The sequence below is a fragment of the Natator depressus genome, chromosome 11, assembly GCF_965152275.1.
Source record: "Natator depressus isolate rNatDep1 chromosome 11, rNatDep2.hap1, whole genome shotgun sequence".
NCBI lineage: Eukaryota > Metazoa > Chordata > Testudines > Cheloniidae > Natator > Natator depressus.
In genome coordinates, this window is record NC_134244.1 from 63,531,136 (window position 1) to 63,548,512 (window position 17,377).

The 17,377-nt window shown below is 48.0% G+C and overlaps 1 protein-coding gene across 1 annotated transcript in view; it reads right to left on the reverse strand.

The window, feature by feature from the left end:
• The window catches only part of PTH2R (parathyroid hormone 2 receptor), a 94,059-nt gene extending 76,982 nt beyond the window's left edge, over nt 1-17,077 (reverse strand). The window contains exon 1 of the mRNA XM_074968033.1: nt 16,861-17,077. Coding sequence (XP_074824134.1) covers nt 16,861-16,932 — 72 coding nt within the window. The 5' untranslated portion in view covers nt 16,933-17,077. The remainder of the gene's footprint in view (nt 1-16,860) is intronic.
• Nucleotides 17,078-17,377: the final 300 nt, after the last annotated feature.

A 17,377-nucleotide genomic window follows, 5' to 3' on the forward strand; every position in this document is an offset into this window, starting at 1 on the left:
AATTAGGAAAGTGGGCCAGCAAGCCACGATAGCAGAGAGTGTCAGTAAACCAAAAACAAAACCGCTCACCTTTGGGTCACTGGCTCAGCTCTGGCCCAGATTGGGGGTAATTATACTGTACCTTGCACTTCTTTAGCACCTATTTGAGGTTCCCACAATGAGTTAAAGCCTCAACATCCCTTTGAGGTACAGTACTGTTTGTAAATATTTTGTACCAATTTTACACATGGGGAAATAAAGGCGGAAAAAGGTTGAGTGACTTGCCCAAGGACACACACAGCTTAAGGAAGAGTCAGATATAGAGCTCATACACAAATGTCCCCATTCTTTGTTTTAACCAGTAGACTGCACTGCATCTAGTAACCAAAAGCTGTTACCAGTGGCTGGCTGGCATTTTATTTGAACAGAATAGGTGGGCTTAGTCCAGGTCCTACTGAAGAGAGGTTCACCTCGCAGCCAGCACTAAGTGACACCTTTAATGGTATGGTCAATGGCTGGCTGTGCCTGGGGCCCAAGCAGGCCTCACATTTCAAGGTAGTTCCTCTAGAACACCCCAAGGCAATGGCAGAATTCAGACATCACTATGCACTCTGTACCTCCTAGATGGGTACACAAATGATTATTGCCCTACCAAATTCACAGCCATGAAAACCACCTCACGGACCAGGAAATCTGGTCTCCCCCCCCGTGAAATCTGGTCTTGTGTGCTTTGACCCTACATTATACAGATTTCATGAGGGAGACTAGCGTTGGGGGGGTCCTGACCCAAAAAGGAGTTGCCGGGGGGGAGGTGTCAGAAGATTATGGTAGGGGGGTCACGGTATTGCCACCCTTACTTCTGCGCAGCCTTCAGAGCTGGCGGCCGGAGAGCAGCGGCTGTTGGTTGTGCGCCCAGCTCTGAAGGCAGCACCCCGCCAGCAGCAGCGCAGAAGTAAGGGTGACAATACCAGACCACGCCACCCTTATTTCTGCGCTGCTGCCTTCAGAGCTGGGCAGCTGGAGCGTGCTACCCTTACTTCTGCGGCTGCTGACTGAGGGCTCAGTTCTGCAGGCAGCGGCGCAGAAGTAAGGGGGTTGGCAGTACTGCTACCCTATAACAACTTTGTGACACTCCCCCCAACCCCCCACAACTCCTTTTTGGGTCAGGTCCCCTACAATTACAACACCATGAAATTTCAGATTTAAATAGATGAAATAATGACATTTATGATTTTTAAAATCCTATGACCGTGAAATTAACGAAAATGGACGAAAAAGTGAATTTGTAGAGCCCTACAAATGATTAACTTAGAGCTACACTGGGCCATCAGGCACAAGCCTGAGCTAGGGCTGGTGCGTAAATTGCACTCCTCTTGGAAATCGAGTGCCTCTGAGGCACTCGGAGTCACAATTCCTCCCCAACTCCTCCTTGCTCCCAGAGGAGTGGCAATTTATTGCTGGATTGTACCAGTATAACCGACTGCACACTGGTTGAGCACGTGGCGGGTGCAGCCAGCCTTCTTCCTCCTGCTCTCAGGACACAATAAGCAAAGGTTTCAGAGTAGTAGCCGAGTTAGTAGCCTAGCACATCTACCAATGTGATATATGCCATCATGTGCCAGCAATGCCCCTCTGCCATGTATATTGGCCAAACCGGACAGTCTCTACGCAAAAGAATAAATGGACACAAATCTGAACATCAGGAATCATAACATTCAAAAACTAGTCAGAGAACACTTCAATCTCTCTGGTCACTCAATAACAGACCTAAAAGTGGCAATTCTTCAACAAAAAAACCTTCAAAAACAGACTCCAACTGGAATTAATTTGCAAACTGGACACCATCAGATTAGGCCTGCATAAAGACTGGGAGTGGTTGGGTCGTTACAAAACCTAAACCTAATTTCCCCCAATACCAATTTCCCCTACTGTTGCTCACACCTTCTTGTCAACTGTCTGAAATGAGCCACTCTCATTACCACTTCAAAAGTTATTTTTCCTTCCTTGGTATCCTGCTGTTAAGTGAATTGTCTCATTAGACTGACCTTACACTTGGTAAGGCAACTCCCCTCCTTTCATGTATTTATACCTGCTCCTGTATTTTCCATTCCATGCATCTTATGAAGTGGGTTCTAGTCCATGAAAGCTTATGACCAAATAAATTTGTTAGTCTCTAAGGTGCCACAAGGACTCTTCGTTGAATAAGCAAAGGATTAGTCCCACTTGCTCATCCCCCCCAGACACAGCGTAGCCCAGGCATTGACATAAGTGGTTTAATTGTTTATTTTTTTAAACTCATTCCTTTGCCCAGACATTTAGTTCAAGTCACAATCTAGCCCTTTGTCTGCAAGACAGCCTGGTGCTTCCCAGAAGTGCTAAACTCATGCCAAACTAAGTGAAGATTAGTTTTCTAGATATCCCACGGGATGAGTGGCATAATACTGCTGTGGCATAATACTTAGTGAAACCTCAGAAAGTTCACAGCTACAGAGTTAGGTTAATGCAAGGCAGCTTACCTCTACACTAATCTGTAGCTCTCACCGATGTAAGTCGCCCACTACATCAACTTCATAACTCCACCACCACGAGAGTCGTAGAGCTTAGGTTGATGTAGTCAGGTCGACTCAGTATCCGTGTAGACACCGCATTGCTTACAGCAATCTTTACTGCCTTTGACAGAGCGCCCCTTGCCGGCTTTCAAAGGTAGCAACAGGTGCTGTAAGCGTGGGGCTGACCGCCGGAGGCCCCCCCCACCCCTGCCCCACGTGGGGCTGACCACTGGGGTGGGGAGAGGAGATCTAGCAGTCAGCCCCATGCAGAGCTGAGGGGCTCCAGCTGTCAGCCTGGGCATGGGAGCCCTGCTGCTTAGCCCGTCTGGGGCTGACATCTCCGGCAGTGAGCCCCAGGGGCCAATCACAAGAGTTTGAAAAATAATACAGTTTGGGGTTTTCCTATTTTGCCTTCTGGGTTGTACATCTTCAAGGCATCTTGTACTTCAGGCAAAGCAGAGCCTGACCCACGTGTAATCAATGCAGTAATTCCTGCCTGAGTCTGCAGACAGCCTGAAACAATAGCTCTGAGAACGGCCCCATCCATCTCCCTGGGAGATTAACTCCCAAACCCACTGCTGTAGGGGAACCCTTAATTTGACACTACCCTAGAGGACTGCTTGAGGCAAGTATAGAAGAGTGCAATAGGCTCAGCCCACCCAGGCAAAGAGATACGTCCTGATTGTTGGGGTCAGTGCTGCCACTCCTGACTCTTGGGGGAGAGAAAGGGTCCCTGCCGTGCTCCGAGAAGACAGGAAGTGGCCCCACTGCCTCTCTCTCTCTGTCCTACAAGTGAAGGGCAAAGCCCTAGTAAGAGGAGAAGAGCTGTGCGTGGCCCCACAGTGCATTAATCCAGCCATTCTAGTAGTACTGCAGCCAAACAACAAGACTCAGAGACTCTGGAAAGATCCCAGTGGAAGGATTAGCGAGGGCTTCTGAAGAAGCTCAGCGTGCGGCAGTCAGGTGTTCCATTGAGGCTGTGAGGAAGGGAAGAGAGGAACCTGAAAGGCAATCAGCACCTCTCAGGAAAAAAGGACGGGGGTGGGGAAATACCACGCTTTGAGCTGGCAGATGCGTTAAACATTTATCATCTGCTATGCAGGCGCTGCTAGCAACTGAAAGGACTGAGGGATTCCCTGGGGTTACTTTAAAGGATTTGAGCTATTTGGATAATGAACAGATCAGATCAAGTTAGTCAGGGGTAAGGAGAGTGTGTGGGTAGTGTGTTTAAAACAAAGACAGCAGGTCCTTGCGAGGGAGGGCTCAAATCGGAGCACATGGCTCATTCTGGTGACAGAAACAGCAGATCCCTGGTCACCAAAGCAGCCAATGCAGGTTCCATGGACAATGAAAGAAATCCCGACATTCCTTTCTTCCCCTTTCTCCTTCCTGCAACAAGACAACAGGAGAAAAATCACCGAAAGTCAATTTCTTCCGACCCTGACCAAAGAACTTTCATTGAGAGGGGAAAATACAGTAACATCCTCGTGGCTGCTTGTATTTCTCTCTTTGCTTCTCTGCAGAGCTTCAGCCTTAGTGCCCCTTCCTGCCCCTCACACTGGGGTCGGAATGACACTCAGTACCTGGAGGAGTTTACCATTCTTGTTCTCACAGTGCCCAAGCATCCTCAGACTATTCACACGAGGAGAGGGGGAGAGTCATTGGAGCCCACCAGCGAAGCCCCATAGAACCCACAGGGGCAGAGCAGTGACTGTGTTTTGCTCTCACACAATGGAGATCAGATCCGAAGGAATTTTTTGGCTTCCCTCTTTTGCTTTATTTAGGCCAGGTCTACACTAAAAACTTGACCCAGCTACGTCTCTCCGGGGTGTGAAAAATCCACACCCTGTAGTTAAGCCATCCTAACCCCTGGTGTAGGCAGCTCTAGGTTGACTGATGAATTCTTCCATTCACGTAGCTGCCGCCTCTCAGGGAGGTGGATTAACCCCACCAATGAGAGAAGCCCGGTCGTCGCTGTGTTGAGCGTCTGCACAGAAGCACTATTGCAGCGTGTCTAGTGAAGACCTGGCCTCGGTCTGTAAGCTCCTTGGGGCAGGGATGCCTCGTTTTGTGTTTCGGAATTTGAGCAGATTTGGGTTTTGTAAATGCAGAGCACATTCAAGGCACTATCCCTGTGATTCACAGTAACCCCACCCATCCTGCATCCCCGGTCCAGTTCCAGGGAAAGGCCACACACTTCCCACAATCCCTCCTTTCTAAGCCATGGAGAGAATAGGAAGCTCTCCCTCACCATGTTCATAACACTTGCATCTCTGCATTAAGACAGTGACTGCATGCAAATCTCATCTTCCGGGCGTCAGCTGGTCACCTGTAGGGTCAAGAAGGATCCCCCATCCATTGCCCGGGCACAACTGGCCAGATACATTGGGGCGGGAGTGGTTGCCTTCCGTTGAAGCATCAGATATTAGGCACAGCAAGAGGCAGGAGACCGGACGAGATAGCCCAATGTTCTGAAGCGCTACAGAGAATCCTCGCTCCTCCATGCTTAGCTGGGGAATCTGGCTTCCATGCTCTGGGTCAAACTGATCACCAGATTTGGGGTTAGGAAAGAATTTCCCTCCAGGTCTGAGGGGTTTTTCACCTCGCTCTGCAGCATGGAGCAGGGATCACCTGCCAAGAGCCACTGGGCACAGCTGACTTACTCTATTCCCTGCCATCGCAGGGGCTCAGGCATTGGGGCCACCTGCATCTCTCCTGTGGCACAGGACACTTTAGTCTCAGGACTGGAAAGTAAACAAGACATTTGGACCAATAAAATCGACTTGGAAAGATTCAGAAGTAAGCCGTGTCTTGCCTCCGCAGTTATTTCTAAGTAAGGCACAAACAAGGCATATGATTTACTGCAGGTCACCCAGCACTAAACTTTACAGCTGGAGCATCATGGACAGGAGGAGAAAGATGGACAGAGGCGCTGGGGGAAGAGGAGAGAGAAAGAAACAGTCCCAGTTGGAGCAGGAACAGTCAGCGCAGCATTGGTTCCAATCCCAGGGAGAGAAAATCAGGTGAGAGCAGCAGTGCAAAGAGCAGGAAATTTGGGGGCGGGGGGAAGAATGGGAAGGGCTATGAGGAGGAAATCAGATAGAGCCCACCTGGAACCCTGAGTATGTAAATTGCATTCCTAGCCTGTGCTGGGGCCCGTGCCACTGCATCTTCATTGCGATGTGTAGCTGCCCTAGCTAGATTAAATCTTAGCATAGATATGCCTACATGAGATAATAGACACACCCTATGCTGACTATTCATAGACCTACCTCTGCTCCAGACCCATCTCTTTCTAGCCAAACTAAAAGGTCAGCCTGATTCTGGTCTAGCCATCAGCTCTAGTTCAACCTGGCTAAAACAGAGCTCTGAACCCCCTTTCCCCACGCCCAGAACTGCCCCCTGCCTCCTTTCTTGATCAGTGGTGGTGGTGTTGTCACATCCTGCCTGTCACTCACACCTCTAACCTGGGGTCATCCTCACAACTGCATTAAACTACTCCCAGTGTTAAATGGCATTATTTACACTTCCAGTCCTCCTTTAAAAGAGTCTAACAATCTACAACAGCTAGGCATGCTCTTTTAAGTTCATATAAGGGCCTTATGGAATAAACCCTATGCTTATGGAACTCCTGTGGGAACACGGTGTATGAAGGAACAGGACTCGGATGTTATAAATATATTTATCTAGGGAAGGGAAGAGGGAATTAGTGTTAGGGAGAAAAAGGAAAAACACAGAGCAAAAGGTGGGTCAGATGGAGGGCAATGGCCTTAATATAGCAAAGTCCCATGGAGCTTTCCAACATCCACCTATAGCAGAGCCTCTGTTTGCCTCATCAATTGTGAAATAGTTCCCAATAACGGCTTAGAAAGAGAGAATGGAGGTTTTTTGCTTATTCTACTGTAGCAGCCTTTTTGTTCCATGCAGACATTGCCCTTGTAAAAAATAAAAGTTGCCAGACCACAAGATAAGAGACGGTCTATGTTAGAGGTCTCCTCATTATATGCTTCAATGCCTTTTTAGCAATTGCAGAATGCTGTGCATGATACATATAGCATACAGATTATGCTGGCTAGAATTGTGACAAGTTTCAAACCTGAGATCAAATTTATTTCTGTAGGCCAGATGCAAATCTCAGTATTCCCAACCTCCAGTGCCCCAAAATCATAGGCCAGGCCCTACAAAATAATGAGATATGACCCCTAAAGGTTTAGAATAGAAGGCAAATAAAAATCTCATTTTTAAGCCAATCTCAACAACTATGAGGGCTAGAAGTTTACTTTTAAAAATGGAAGCTGAAATTCTCACTTAAACATGGGATTCCAGTAGGTGGAGCTTTTTTTTAAAAAAACAAAACAAAAACACACACACACACACACCACAAGACTAGGGCCTGCTCTACACTATGGGGTTAGGTCGAATTTAGCTGTGTTAGGTTGATTTAAAAATGACTGCGTCCACACAACCAACTCTGTTCCGTTGACCTAAAGGGCTCTTAAAATCGACATCTGTACTCCTCCCCTATGAGGGGAGTAGAGCTAAAATCGACCTTGCTGGGTCAAATTTTAGGTAGTGCAGATGCAAATCGATGGTATTGGCCTCCAGGAGCTATCCCGGAGTGCTCCATTATGACCGCTCTGGACAGCACTTTGAACTCCGATGCACTAGCCAGGTACACAAGAAAAGCCCCGGGAACTTTTGAATTTCATTTCCTGTTTGGTCAGCGTGGCGAACTCAGCAGCAGAGGTGACCATGCAGTTTCCCCAGAATCGTAGAGCCTAGAATGTTTCTACACTCCCCCTATCATCTCCGTCCCTGAGGTTATCGCAGATTAGAATGCGGAAACAAAAACAACAAAAAACGCACTCACGATGACATGTTTTCCGAGCTCATGCAGTCCTCCTGCACTGATAGGGCACAGCTTAATGCATGGAGGCATTCAGTGGCAGAGGCCAGGAAAGAATTAAGTGAGTGCGAAGAGCGGAGGCAGGACGCGATGCTGAGGATAATGGGGGAGCAACCGGACATGATGAAGCATCTGTTGGAGCTGCAGGAAAGCCAACAAGAGCACAGACCCCCGCTGCATCCACTGTATAACCGCCTACCCTCCTCCTATGTTCCATAGCCCTCTCACCCAGATGCCCAAGAACGCAGGCGGGGGAGGCTCCGGGCACCCAGCCACTCCACTCCAGAGGATGGCCCAAGCAACAGAAGGTTGTCATTCAAACAGTTTTATTTTTAGTGTGGCTACAATAAGCAATGTGGCCTTGTCCTTCCCTCCTCCCCCACCCCACCCGGGCTACCTTGTCCGTTATCTCATTTTTTTTAAAATTAATAAAGAATGCATGGTTTCAAAACAATAGTTACTTTATTGCGAAGGGGGAAGGGTGGTTGGCTTACAGGGAATTAAAATCAACAAAGGGTGTGGGTTTGCAGCAAAGAGAAACACACACACGACTGTCACACCGAAGCATGGCCAGTTTTGAAACTCGTTTTCAAAGCCTCTCTGATGCGCAGTGCGCCTTGCTGTGCTCTTCTAATCACCCTAGTGTCTGGCTGAGCAAAATCGGATGCCAAGTGATTTGCCTCAACCTCCCACCCCGCCATAAACGTCTCCCCCCTTACTCTCAGATATTACGGAGCACACAGCAAGCAGCAATAACAATGGGAATGTTGGTTGCGCTGAGGTCTGACCAACAGCACTCGTGATCTTTTAAACGTCCAAAGGCACATTCTGCCACCATCCTGCACTTGCTCAACCTATCGTTGAACTGCTCCTTACTACTGTCCAGGCTTCATGAGCCATGGGAGCAAGGGGTAGGCTGGGGTCAGTGCGACCACGCGGTGCGGCCAGCTGGGAGAGCAGCCTCAGGCAGAAGCCTCCAGCTCGCATGATATTCCAGGCAGGACTGAATCTGCATGAGACAAAACTTAAAGAAGAGAATGACCTGGAGTCTCTGGCTCCCATTCAGTGTTCTAAGAGGAGGATGGCCTGATTGACCTCACTGAGGAGGATTCCAAGGAGTCCTCCCAGAGCAGCAGTACCATGTCTGCCAGCAGCACCCAGTGGGACCAGAATGGATCCCCCGAGCTCGTCGCTGGGGAGCAGAATTGTAGGGGAAGTGGTGGAATACCAGGATGGGAAAGATTTTGGAATTGGAGAGCTCATGTGGGGGAAGATCAAGGGCTTCTCCTGGTGGCCTGCAATCATCGTCTCCTACAGAGTCACATCCAAACATCAGGCAATCTCCGGAATGCGCTGGGTGCAATGGTTTGGGGACGGGAAGTTCTCCGAGGTTTCAGCAGACAAGCTGGTGGGTCTGATGGTTTTTAGGCAGCATTTCAACCATTCCACGTTTAATAAGCTGGTCTCCTATCGACGAGCCGCACGCTATGCCCTGGAGGTTGCTAGAAGCAGGGCAGGGAAGATGTTCCCAGAACCCCCCGGCCAAGCGGCTAAAGACTAACTTCTGCAACAACAGCAAGGAGCGGGTGGAGGAGGACCAGAGCAGAGAGCAAATGGTTTCCGAAGGCACAAACAACAGGAGCCTTGAAGACAGTTGTTTATCGTGCGGGAGAAAAAACCCAGCCACATTCCACCTGCTGTTTGAGGGGGGCCTTTGCCAGACTTGCAGGGATCGATTCCTGGAGCTCTTCTATATGTACGACGAAGACGGGTACCAGTCCTACTGCACTGTCTGCTGCGAAGGCAAGGAGCTGCTGCTGTGTAGCAATGCCAGCTGCTGCAGGTGCTTCTGTGTCGAATGCCTGGAGGTCCTGATAGGGCAAGGTACCTCAGCCAAGGCAAAAGAGCAAGAGCCCTGGCTACGTGGATCACAGCAGCCCCCCACAGTAGACTTGCCCACAACAGCAGTGGTGATGGTGAGCTGAGCGTGCTCCGTGCTTGCCGTGGTATGGCGTCTGCATGGGTAATCCAGGAAAAAAAAGGCGCGAAACGATTGTCTGCCATTGCTTTCACAGAGGGAGGGGCGACTGACGACATGTACCCAAAACAACCCGCAACAATGTTTTTGCCCCATCAGGCATTGGGAGCTTAACCCAGAATCCAATGGGCAGCAGAGACTGCGGGAACTGTGCGATAGCTACCCACAGTGCACCACTCCGTAAGTGTGACATAGCACCACTTGGTGTAACATAGCACCACTATGCTAGCCAGGGTAGTGAGGACGCACTCCGCTGACTTAAAGCACTTCCTGGGGACATACGCAATCGACTGTATAAAATCAATTTCTAAAAATCGACTTCTATAAAATCGACCTAATTTCGTAGTGTAGACATACCCTAAATAAAAACCAAAAGAATTTCTCTACGCTCAAATCAGCTGTGCCGACATTCCCCAGCTGAAGAAGTGGCCCTCTCTCATTTATCAATTGTATCAATATAGATAAGGAAACTTAATGCTGGTTTTGCTCATTGGCAAAACAAATCATATTGATTGTTGGCACAATTTTGCTGGCTTTTGAGTGTAACTTGTATGTCACAGTAGAAGGGGGTCTAAAAGAAACCACTGCCACAACCAATAGCATATCCAGCTTTCAAGAGCCAACTCTTACCTGCCTGATTAAGAGAGCTCCTGCACTAAGTAATAACAATGGGAGGAAGTAGATCTGGTCTTATTCCCAAGCAACACATGCAGTCCCAATGGATATCCTTCTTTGCTCCTCTCATAAACTGACTGCTTTTCTAGAGTAGATTTTCGGCTCTCCAGCTATTTCATTCCAAGGACCACATCATAAGAGGAAGTGCCTTTTAAGGAACACCTTTCTTCCAGACATCCCAGTCCTCTACTCTTTTGTTCTCAAAATATTTTATTCACCTGCAAGGGCTCTATAGCCCAATGAGAATTTATACACAACCATTCCAGAAGCAGTATCCTAAACTGGGGGTTCCCAAACGTTCATAGTGGTAACCACATCTTCATAGAAGGATGCACAACCGAGATAGACAGCCTCCACGACCCACTCATGATTGCAACTCATCCCTGTGTCAACTGAAGAACAACATTAGGATAGTATTTTATACATCATCAGAATGCTGGTAAAGAAGTCCCACTATAGTCTTTGCCCAGTAAGGATAGATGGAAACAATACAACTGACCAACGATTGGAGACTAAGACATCAGAGGGAAAAAGTGCAAGTTATCTTGCTATCTGTGACAGACACAAAGAAAATGGAGTGGATATTTCCTTATCATGAATATGGATAAACGAGAAAGGGAAAGATGAAAGAGCAGACTGACTGATTTAATGCTAAGCAAAGCAGCTACAGAGATAAGGGGTTCTTCAGAACATCAGAGGCAAACGAAATATTAAAGGGAAAGTCATCCTGTTAACAAGCAAGAAGGTGAATTAAACCTGTAATGACTCAATCACAGCCAAGATGCCACTTTCTTTGTTAAACACTCAAGATCAACGGGGAAAATAAACAAGGAGCTTTGGAACACGACTGCCAGATTGTGGCCTGTTCTGCATTCAGTGCAGGGGATTAAAAGGGCACGAAATACCCCTTATGCCTCTGCACCAGCTATCCACACCCTGGGTGGCTGCACAGAATGCGAGAAGAGCCACTGAGGATCTGGGTCCTAGAGACTCTGTAAAGGTAAAACCACAATATAGCGCTCACAAAGTAAGATGACCTCGTGCAAACAGCTATTCATAGAGATGAAGAGAGAGGAAAAAGGACTATTTGGAAAGTCTGAGCCTTTATATCACACTGCAGGTCTGGATAATATACGGTCTGGGGCGCAAAGAGAATGAGCTAACATGCTAAATCACTGAGAACTGTTTCTGAAGAGTTATGGAGATAGACAATGGTGGGGCGGCGGGGGGAGAATCACATAGGTCAACAATATTCAGAATTTAAAAACGACACTCAGAAAAGCTGCTGGCAACTGCTGTTCAGCAAAGGTCATGTCTATGATAACAAAACCATCAACAGTTAGAAACGTGGACTCCTATAAACCATATCAGGCCAAACCGCAGGCGCTGACTTTTGTTTTTGCCGGTGGGTGCTTTTGAAGACGTGTGTGTGTGTGTGTGTGTGTGTGTGTGTGTGGGGGGTGGGAGGGAGGGCGACTCTGCCAGTTTTTTTGGGGGGAGGGAACCTATTTGTAGCATATTTATATACTTTTCATATTCTAGTTATTGAATATGTGTGTCCATCGTTGGTATCATATCAATTTAACTATTATTAAAATAGTAATGAACCACTCAACTACACCATCATGAATTACAGCAGACTAAAATCCTTGCCCTCGCCTACAAGCTGTCTTCACTAACGTCCCAGTTTAAAGTCATTACATCTCACTGTAGCTTTCTGGATGAAATGATCAGCAACACGGTGGCTCGTGAGGGTGCTAAGCACCCACTGAAAAAAATTGGGGGTGCTCAAGCCCCAGAGCACCCACAGAGTCAGCGCTTATGGGCCAAGCACACTTGATTGTAGTTCTGTGAGAAAAGGAAAGAGACAGTCTGAGAGTCCTCCATTCTGTGAGGAAGGTAGGCATAAAACCTATGCAACACTTCATTACACTTAAGCTCTCAAAAGAGGGTTTAAGTGGATCTTCTCTGGTACACATACGTTCTACCTAACCGTGAACGTCATCTATCTGCAAGCAATCACTCACAAAGTAGTTTTATTGAGATCAGAAGGAGTAACTGCTCAACACTGCTAGTAAAGGACTCACAATCTGGCCCAAAGTTATTGGATGAAAGGAAAATAATTCAGCGGAATTCACACCTTAGTTTCTTGGCTGCTGCAAAGATGGCCTTAACCCGGAGTAAAGACGACAGGAAGAGTCTACAAGCCGCAATTGACCTCTCTTATGTAACTCAACAAATCCACAGAGTAGCGTAGCATCTTTTCAAAGAATAGTGAAACATTTTGGCTTACCAGTGGTGGTGCGACTAGGGATTTTGTACCTGTTTCAGTTATTAGAAGAGAGAGGACTTGCAAATCAGACACAGTAATTTCATAATATGTGAAGAGTCTTGGCTTCTGGCCCTTCTTTAGACTGGCCTCAGGACCCTGTAGAAGGGTGGTCACCCAGGGCATGCTCCCTTGTGGCTGGGTGGGGAGCAGCTCTTTCCTGACTGTCAGCAGTCGCTCAGGTCCGACAGTGGGCTGCCTCCAGACAGATCACGTTTTACTTCCACACCCATTTTGGAGTACTCCAGTCAAGTCCATATAAAACACCACCAAAGTTCCTGTTGCTTCAGCCCCTTCCTGGAGTTTACTAAGATCCCTGGGTCCTCACCCAGGGTTTTCAAGGTAGACCGTTCAGAGAAATCTCAGGTAAATACTTCTAGTCCCACTCAGCTCCCAGTACGTCACCAACCCCTGCCTCAGGTTCACCACAGCAAGAACCCCTCATTTCCTGCCATCTCAGAACTTCCCTGGTCTTAGCTCCACACTGAGCCTTCTTTCAGGCCCACTGAGGAGAGAATCACCATTTCCTGTAGCCTGTGCCTTTTAACTGTCCATGTCCAGATTTTTCCCCTACCTCTACCAGCCTTCCCTGACTCCGTCAGCTTCCTGGCCACCTTCCCAGGTCCCACACCCACCTTCCTCAGGGCTTCCTGCTGGGACTGAGCCTAATGCCTGCAGAGTTCTTTCTTGCTCTTATTTCAGAGCAAGGCCTCCTGGGGCTTCCTCCCTGGAATCGCCCCTTCTCAGGGGCTGTGGCCACAGCCTGCAGCTCCTCTCCACAGTCCCCCAAACTCACTCTACATCCCCCTTAGGCTTCACCGTCACTGTCTCTTGGCTTAACTCCGGCTTCAGGACAATCTGCCTCTAGCCCCAGGCTTCACTACCCCCCGCCTCAGGACCCTCCGGCTCCAGGCCACCCAGGCGTCCCTCAGCCTTGAGCTCAAGAGAGGAAGCTCCCAGGTACTTTCACTTGGGTCCCCTCCCTGACCTTTCTACTGCCCTCTGCTCTGTCCTTCATGAAGTCCCAGCTCCTCCCCTGCTGGGTTTGATCACCAATTATACCTGACACCCTTCCACATGCTACCCAGAGGCCTCATTGGACTCAGGTTCCTGTTAGGCTCTGTAATGGGGGTGTATAAACCCCACATAAGTTTACACCTACCTGCAAAGCAGTTTGTGTATGTTATAATGGTCTGTGCCTTCTCACGGGCTTTTGAGAGCAACATTCCATAGTGACGTGACATGCTTAGAGAGGTAAAGGCAGCCTCTGTCTAGAGGAAGGATAGTCCTTTGGTTGGCGCTAGGCTGCAACTCAGGGCACCTATGCTCAATGCTCAGCACTACCACAGGGACATCCGGCAAGTCACTCCATGTTTCGGGGGCGGGTATTCCACTGGCATACATGGTGGTGATTTACATTAGACGAGGCCCTTTGTTTGAGTCATCCATTTAAATTGTATGCGTCTCAAAGCAGGACTCTCTCTTATCAGGGGTAGGTACAACAGTGCCTAGTACGACAGAGTCCCCATGTTAGCCAGGGCCGCGAGGCTCTACTGTAATGTTACTGATAATAATAGAATGAAACAAATGGAGACAAAAACATTAGTGGCGTTTTTTCCTTTTAGTTTTAGAGAAAAATAAATAGGGATCTTCTCCTGGATGCTGAAGACCCAGGCCCTGATCCAACAAACACTGATGCACGTGCTTAACTTTATTATTGTAACGCATCCCATTGATTTCAGTGGGATTACTCGCAGTAGTAAAATTAAGCATGTACATCTTTGCAGGATAGGGCCCCTAGACTGGAAGAAAATTAACAATTGACCAAGGGGCCACTGTGCTTCATGACAAAGTTAGTCGTGAGTTTCCTTCACCACAGTACAAGTGAATCACCCCCAGCCTGTGCTTACTGTTTAGAGTGCCTGCTAGCCATACATGCCTGGTCTTTGAATTCCCTGTCTCTTTCACTTACCAATGCATCCAGGCTATAAGATAACAAGCTGATCGCTCACTTCATTTTTTTTTAATTTTTTTGATGGAGGGGACTTGACCTAGCACTTCCATTTGAGTCATATCTCTTGAATTGACCTTTAAAGATTTCTTAAAATCCAGCTAAAAGTATACAATCAATTAAAACAAACAGGTTATGAAAGATACTGCTGAGATACAATTACATTTTGGTTTTAAAATCTAAGTCCCCTTTATTATTAAAAGCTACTTAAAACAAAAAGGAGTGTTGCATTTGTTATTTGCTATTTATATTTGTAAATATCCTGTCTTGTGTTATTAAGGGTTTCTTAAAGAAAAAAGAAAACATATCCTTTGCCAACACAGGGTTAAAAACTAGAAAACATTTAGACACTATGGTAAATATAGATAATAAAAATATAATAAAATAACACATGAAATAGTCTTGAGAAAAGAAGACTGACGGTGGGGGGACCTGATAGTCTTCACTGTCCTCTTTATAACAGCCCTTAACATATCTGATCACTTGTTCTCTCTGAAGTAGGACAAGAAGTCACAGACTTGCACTGCAGCACGGGAGATTTAGGTTAGATATTAGGAAATACTTTCTATCAGGGTAGTTAAACTCTGGAACAGGCTTCCAAGGAAGGCTGTGGAATCTCCATCATTGGAGGTTTTTTAAAACAGGTTGGACAAACACCTCTGAGGGATGGTCTAGGTTTACTTGGTCCTGCCCCAGCACAGCAGGCTGGACTTGATTTCTCAAGGTCCCTTCCAGCCCTACATTTCTATGATTCTATGAAATTCCAGTTTGTGGCTTACTCATGACTGTTACAAATGAGACATGTCTAGTAATGAATTATAGCCAAAGAATGACTTGATCAAGTGCTCTCTCTACCTGACCCTAGATCAGGTCTTGCTAGCACTCACTGTCATAGTCACAAGTAAATCCCAGAACAGAGTTTCTTATCAGTTCTAAGTAGATTTTAGTTATTCCTTGGTCTTAGTGTATGTATCCATTTACTTTCCTACTATTCTTAAGTACCCAGAACCATAGTACCTGAGTGCCAGGTGACAATATTTAACACTTATATGGTACATTACAGTTTTTGGAAAATGTAAAAATCATTAATCTTCAGTTCTCTTATATAGTTACATAAGTAGTATTCTCAATGGGGAAACTGAGGCAAAAAGGTTTAGTGATTTGCCTAAGACCTCAGAGACAACCATTGCAGAGCAAGGATAAGAGCTCAGGTTTGAGAGTTCAGGAATTCCTGGCTCTAAGATCTGTGGTCAGTCTAGTAGACCACACTGCAAAATTTCCCACTGTTAACCTTTTGGTATTATTGATAGCCACCCATTCCAAATTAGAACCTGAAAAAGCACTGTACATTTTGACTGTCTTTTCGAGTAACATTGAAGGATTGCTGTTTAAATTCAGTGTTTTAAGTATCTTATTCCTCATTCTCCTGTTTCCTTAAGTCCCACTTTTGCGCCTGAATTTATCTCCGTCCAAGGGCATGGAATTGTTCTTTGCATTTGCCAATACAATATTATAAAATTAAGTGACATCAAGGATTGTTTAAAAACCTGCAGTTATATCAACACGAATAATGAGGAACACAGATCTTGGCTGAAAGCAGGGAAACAGCCGCCTATGAAATTAAACGCCGGCCCTGTCGCTTATAAACGAGCGCCCTCTACTGTGTTACTGACGGTACCAGCAGTAAATGCCATGAATTCACAAACTTTTAGCTAAAACGAATCCAGGCTATTTCATGGATTCTACTTTTCACTCAAAAAAAGGGGAAAATATGTAAAAGATTTCAAGCCGGCCACGGTCCCATGGCCAAGTCCAACCGCAGTACTGTCTGCCGTCCATAGATTAAGAAACTGCAGGGGAAAGTGAATTGAGATGCTAAACTTCCTGTATTTTAGAGTAAAAAGAGCTCTCTCCTTCCGATTGGCTAGTTTCTCCAATACCGGGATTTAAGAGCAAGACAAGCCCACAAAGCACCCGACCTGTATTGGACTGCCACTCGAGACAGCAATTTATTCCGCTTAGACGCATCGCCAGTGTCTGCCCTGGCAAAGTGGCTATCGCGGTCTGAGTGGAACCGGAGAAAAAATATCAAGTTTTTGGCCGAGATCTTCCAAGCCGCCCGCGTCTCGTTAATTTGAAAGGCAATTAAGAGAGTTGGAAATCTCAGCCTCAATTGCTCAAGAAACACCGCTCGGTGGGGAACCCAATATCCCCCCCGCTCCCCGCGGGTGCTTTCCTTGGCTTTCCAGTCAGGGCTCAGCACGGTTCACAGCCCCGACCTTGCGCCAGGGCTGGCGCTCGGGGGCCGCTCGGGGGCCCCTGGGCAAGCGAAGAGCCGAAGCGGCCAGCTGGGCGAAGCTGGGCAGTTCTTACCTGTGCCATGGCCAGGAGGCAGCCGCTCACGGCCAGCCAGCCGAGCGCGGGGCGCACCCCCTGGGCGGCCATGCCCGGCGTCTCCCGTGCGAGAGGCGAAGAGAGGGGTCCCTGCTCCGGGCTGGCTCCGGCCAGAGCGCGGTGCCCAGGCGGGGCGCAGCGACGCCGCGGAGCCGGGGGCGGATGCGCCTTCCCGGGCCGCTGCGAAGTCTGCACGGAACTTTATAGCTCGTCTCCGGTGCGGGCTCGGGGGCGGGGGGGGGTCCCAAATCTGGCTTCCCCCGGGAGCCGGGCCGCGCCCGCTTCGCTTCAGTGGCACATGGCTCCGCTCCAGGCTCAGAGCGCTTCGGCTTGCCCGCGCGGCGCGTCTACACATGAGCCCCGGGGCGGGGACGCCTCCGAGCAGGTCCTGCCCTGAGTGAGTTCAGTCGAGGTTTGGTTTGCACGGCTGGGGAGGTGCCTATGGCGGGGGAGGTGCCTGGGGCGGAGGGGTGGCCGGTGGAGACAGCCGCAGCCG